The 5,749-nt window shown below is 34.7% G+C and overlaps 1 protein-coding gene across 1 annotated transcript; it reads left to right on the top strand.

Moving 5' to 3' along the window:
* The first annotated feature begins 26 nt into the window (after positions 1–26).
* On the top strand, positions 27–1,282 carry LOC129579920 (serine/threonine-protein phosphatase 6 regulatory ankyrin repeat subunit C-like). Its single transcript, XM_055470107.1, has 7 exons — positions 27–120; positions 195–293; positions 386–484; positions 556–654; positions 729–827; positions 898–996; positions 1,071–1,282. Exons 1-7 carry the CDS (start codon positions 27–29, stop codon positions 1,268–1,270), a joined length of 789 nt encoding a protein of 262 aa, XP_055326082.1. The 3' UTR covers positions 1,271–1,282.
* Positions 1,283–5,749: the final 4,467 nt, after the last annotated feature.

The raw sequence follows: 5,749 nt of genomic DNA, 5'->3' as shown, positions 1-5,749 counted from the left end.
TTGATCGGTGTTCTTTTTCAGGTCACATGAATGTCGTTGACTTTCTCATCACGAAAGGAGCCAATGTTGATTCTGAAGATTACTTTCATCAGACACCTCTTCATTTAGCTGCTGAGCATAGTAATTTTGAATATTTATGCTCACTAAATAAGAAAGCGGTTGGATCTAATTCATTGACTGGCGTAACTTTTCAGAACGCATCGATATTGCTAAGAAGCTTATCATGATAGGAGCCAAAGTTGATATCAAAGATAGCATTAAGCGGACAGTTTTTCATTATGCTGCCATGAAGGGTAATGTTGGATAAATGTATTTTCGATAAATAATTATCTCTTATAAGAGGAGATCAGTTTGATCAATTTCATTGATCGGTGTTATTCTCCAGGTCTCAAGGATTTCGTTGACTTTCTCATCACGAAAGGAGCCGATGTCAATTTTGAAGATCAATTTCGTCAGACACCTCTTCATTTAGCTACTGAGAATGGTAGTTTTGAATATCTTCATAAATAAGAAATTAGTTTGAAATTTTTTTCATTGACTGGTGTAACTTTTCAGGACACAAGGATGTCGCTGAAAAGCTTATCAGCAATGGAGCCAAAGTTGATGTTAAAGACAATTGTAATCGGACAGCTCTTCATTATGCTGCTATGAAGGGTAATGTTGAATGTTTATATTCGATAAATAAGAGAATGGTTTGATTTTTTTCATTGATCTGTGCTATTTTTCAGGTCTCAAGGATGTCGCTGAAAAAATCATCACGAAAGGAGCCAATCTTGATTTAGGAGATTACAATGATGATACACCTCTTCATTTAGCTGCCAAGAATGGTAATTTTGAATATTTTCACTTCATAAGAGAAAGACTTGATCTATAACATTGTTCGATATTATTTTTCAGATCACATGGAGGTTGTAGAGTTGCTCATCACGAAAAAAGCTAAAGTTGATCCTATAGACGGTCTTAAGCGGACACCTCTTCATTATGCTGCTGAGAATTGTAATTTTGAATATATATTTCCACAAAATGAGTAATTAATCTATTCTTTCTCATTGGTCGATATTATTCTCCAGGCAACTTGCAGATCGTTCAAATTCTTGTCGCCAATGGAGCCAGTCTTACTACTACAGATTATCAAAATCTGACACCTTATCAGATTGCTTCGAATAGTAATGTTGAACATTTTTGTTTAGGAAAAAATGCGATTAAAACTATATTATTTTCAAATAACAAGAAGACTATCGCCAGCTATCTTAAGGATTCTAACGAGTAAAGACGCGATGGACTTAAGTGAAATCAATTTGAGTTCCGTATTCGATTGTCATGTAGAATATTAATTTCAATATATTTTTGTCAAACTTTAACCATATCAATATTGCTGCTTTGTTGTTGCTATCGATTATGATGTGAAATGTTGATAAATCATATAGGAATGCTGAGCAGGAAGTTGCAAACTTCCGAATACACTCATAATTTCAAGAAAAACCTTAAATGTTTAATTTCAAAACCTTAAATGTTCAGAGACATATGTACCCGACCATCGCTAGTATAGTGGATAATATGAAACGCACCCATTCATTTGTCATTGTTTTCACTGTTATTCCAATGGGATTAGAATTTAATCCATTGGGATTTTTAAGCTAAAAAATCCAAAAGGATTAATATTTAATCCCAGCTATATGAAAAAAATCCATGCGTCAAAACATTATTATTGAAACGAAATATTTCAGAAATTCAAATTGTCGCATTTTTTTTCAATATGTAGCATTGTAAATGTTCAAGAGGCTATTGCAAAGTGATATACTAACACACGCACACGCACTGTCATCAGTTCTGTGCAGAAATCACAATACAAACGAATAGTATACACGACCATTCACATACAGTGGCTAGCCTCTGTTTGTATTGTGATTTCTGCACAGAACTGATGACAGTGCGTTTGCGTGTGTTAGTATATCACTTTGCAATAGCCGCTTGAACATTTACAATGCTACACATTGAAAACCAATGCGACAATTTGAATTTCTGAAATATTTCGTTTAAATAATAATGTTTTGACGCAAGGATTTTTTTCATATAGCTGGGATTAAATATAATTCCTTTTGGATTTTTTAGCTAAAAAATCCCAATGGATTAAATTCTAATCCCATTGAAATTACAGTGTTCAAATTCCACGCAAACAAATTACATCAAGTCTCAATGGGAATGGATGTGTTAAGTATTATGGTATCTGACGTTGCTGTGCCCATTGACATAATACTAGCGTTCGTTGTATGTACCTTTCGGTGCATACGTAAATTGGCTTAATTCAAAAACAAATGGTTTCTCATTGGAACTTGTTGTTTACGTGTAAAATTTCAGACGAATATTGAGTCCATTTACGTATCTATACAGCTGTGCCTGCGCATTCCAACAATAAAAAAATAAGCAAATAGACGAAAAGCGAGAAGAATTTTTTGAATAATTTGTTTTCGAATTCAGTCATTAGGAATTCTATTCTGCTATACGCGTCATGATGACGTCATGTTTACAACACCTAATCAATAAGCGATACACCGAATTCGGGGCCATTTAGTTATTATGCAAGTGATTTGACTTTAAATGAACCGTTGCGACAAACAAATTCCCTCAAAATATTTTAGTTTTAAAGTGCAACATAAAGTTTTTTTCATAAGGAGTTGTTGTTGTCAACTCTATCAATTTTAAAAAATCATTACGGAACGATTCTGAAATTAGTAGGAAGAATGCAAAAAAAAGCAAATCCAAATCGCTCCGAAACAATTTTTTAAAATTGATATCAGCTGTTTTGTGTTCGCTTTCGTCACGAAGAATTACTTCGAAAGAATTTTTTTATTTGATATCAGTTGTTTTGTACGCGAAATTTTTTTTTCAACGAAACCAACTAACACTTAACAAACACAAAGTGGTGTGTATTGAGCCAAAGGAAATGAAACATGAAGTATTGTAGTTAAATACCAGCATTGTCGCCTTTTTGAATAAAGCAAAATCAGCGCGTAGGTAGGAAAGCAGACTTATGAGCGCGTGGACAGAGCTGAAAAAAACACTCTGTGTGTGCCTGTGCGTGCCATTTACATAGATTCCGCCAAAATTTGACAGTAGAACCGAAATCTATGTAAATGTGCACGCACACCAAAAATACAAGCGCCGTACATCTACTGTGAGTGCGTTCTTAGTTACGTGCGCGCACACACAGAGTGTTTTTTCCAGCTCTGCGTGTAGACTCGAGTTCGAGTCGCACAGGAAAAAAATTCATTTTTTTTTCGTTAAATAAAATTTGGTTTTTGGACAGACAGATGAAATTACATATTGTTTTGAGTGCCAATATTTTTTTTCATGTGTTTTGACCTAGAATCGCAAGGTACAACCCATACACAGTTTCTTATAATACTGCTTCTTCTTCTTCACACTGTCGTACACAATGGGCGCGGCCATATTGAAAATGTATACAGTGTATTGAGTGCGTTTAATGATGCGTCAACATGCGCATATGTTATTCGATTTATCATCTTGTGTTACTGCTTAAATAAACACTATTTCATTTTCGGCCGATAGAAATTTTTTCTAAATAAAATTGACACGTCGTGACATGTAACATTCGCCAAACCGCAAGAAACAAGAATTAAATCTTGGCAATGCAAATTCCGATGAAAATCGTATCATTTTCTTCTAGCCGATAAAATTGTGTGCCGTGTTGTGCTCAGTCGTATAAACGTGACGATTATCGCGGCAGATAAAAACGGATAAAAATTGATTTGTGGGCAAGACACCGCGAGGAACAAGTTGTGCTCGTTCGCATTCGGTCGCATTAACGTGACAATTCACGATAACATTTGAGCAAAAATGATATTTTGAAAAATCGTGAACCATATTATTCCTATCGATTTCTATCGGCTTTTTTAGTACTACATGGAATGTAGGCTACTGTAGTTGTTTTTTTTCCTATGCTTCACACGGCTTCACATCGAGCTAAACCACTGCGCGCAAAATGACAGTGGCGATTCTTCTTTACTTCTGTTTCCAGCACAACGTACGCTGACATATAATTAAACGCACCCATTTGTGAACATTATAACCAATATGGCGACTTACATGTATAGATGTGTTAGTTAAGAAGAAGAAGCAGTCACACTGCACCGTTCGCATACGGACGACATCGATAAATAAAAGTCAAAACTGTTTATTTTATAAATGGAAATGATTGGAAAATGTTCCATTTTGCTAATCGCAAATGCACATGATGAAAATTAAGTCATATTTTTTCAGCATAAACAGTTTTCGAACAGAGAAAAAAATGATCTGTTTACGCTAATAATTTTACAACAAAATGAACGAAGCAAAATGTTGTAGTTGAAAACCAGTATTGTCGTCCTATTGAATAAAGCAAAATCAGCACGTCGATAGGAAAGCAGACTTATGATCGTCTGGACTCCACGATCCGATAGCATGAGACTGGTGATTCTCTTTCCTCCCAAAAATTCGTAATTTTAGTACTGTACGCAAAAAAGCTGAAAAATATTTTAGCTCTTTCAGGCAAAAAATGTATTGTGTCTATTTCGAATTTCGGTGCTCTAAAAGTGGGAAGTAATCTGAACATTTTCATTAGAAGTGACTTTAATTTTTTTATCTCACTTAAATGCTTAAAAAATGATCTCGGACATGTTTTTCAAAACGAATTTCTTGAGAAAATTTGTATATCTCATTTTTCATTGGTACATTTCGTCATTATATCTTTACGCAGATCAAAATGCCAACTCAAAAAATTGTGTACCACACGCTCTATATTGATATTGTATATTTTTTTAAACCTTCATTTTAATACGCCTATACAACATAATTTACACTCAAGTACCTACTTTGTGTGTAAAAACGCCATTCAAGGTGCTGCCACCTTGCGTATCGTAAGGCTGCCAACTATTTTCTACCAGTATACTGAAAAATTCAGTAAAAAGCCAGTTTTTTCGCAATATCTCGGAAACGGCTGGATTTAGGCCCCAAATCTCGGCCTGCGGCTACCATCCCCATGAAATTTTCCGCCCGATCGAATGGGACTTCTCATAATTTTCCCCGATTTTCCATTTACCTTTTATAGCGATAAGTTCATTTTCGGAAAATTTTCCAGGATTTGCAATTTTCCGGGAAATTTTCTTGAATTCGTTTTCAGCATACGATCGTACATTCATAAAATGAAAATGGTTGGAAAATCTTGGAAAACTCGGGAAATATGGAAGATTTTGTAAAAATAAAATGTACTGAAAATGACCCTAAATTTATATGTGAGGCCATATTTTGGCTCCAGTGACTTTTCCGGGAAATCTGATCAGATAGAAAACTTCCTTGGGACTTCCTTTTCCCATATGTGTAAACAAGAATTTGCTTCCGACACACGATTTTTTTTTACGAATTTTATTAGTCTACTGAAAAAATCAGTAGAGTTGGCGGCCTTAGCGTATCGCTCACGGAAACTTAGTACTCTCAGATTATTAACAAAACGACGAGCATGTGGTGTGATGATTCACGGGCGCCTTTCCAAAAATAATTTCAGAAATTGATCTCGAGTTTTATCAAAGTTTTGACATTGAGAGAGAAATATTAATTGAAAAAATCACAAAAGTGCCAATCGAATCGTTGTATTACTAATATTTCAATTGAAACTGACTGGAGCCAACCGTCAGTTTACACGGAGGAATAATCTAAAAAAAACGTTGACAGTTATTTTATAAGATATAATATT

Source organism: Sitodiplosis mosellana, unplaced genomic scaffold, assembly GCF_009176505.1.
Source record: "Sitodiplosis mosellana isolate CC-2019 unplaced genomic scaffold, AAFC_SMos_1.0 Smas_scaffold_6770, whole genome shotgun sequence".
NCBI classification, from domain to species: domain Eukaryota; kingdom Metazoa; phylum Arthropoda; class Insecta; order Diptera; family Cecidomyiidae; genus Sitodiplosis; species Sitodiplosis mosellana.
This window is presented reverse-complemented; position numbering and strand designations above follow the sequence as displayed.

Excerpts from the sequence above, each read along its gene's own strand:
- LOC129579920 (XM_055470107.1), top strand. The coding sequence starts at position 27 with ATGAATGTCGTTGACTTTCTCATCACGAAAGGAGCCAATGTTGATTCT. Across the intron at positions 485-555 it reads TCATTTAGCTACTGAGAATG|GACACAAGGATGTCGCTGAA; the intron begins GTAGTTTTGAAT and ends GTAACTTTTCAG. Across the intron at positions 828-897 it reads TCATTTAGCTGCCAAGAATG|ATCACATGGAGGTTGTAGAG; the intron begins GTAATTTTGAAT and ends ATTATTTTTCAG.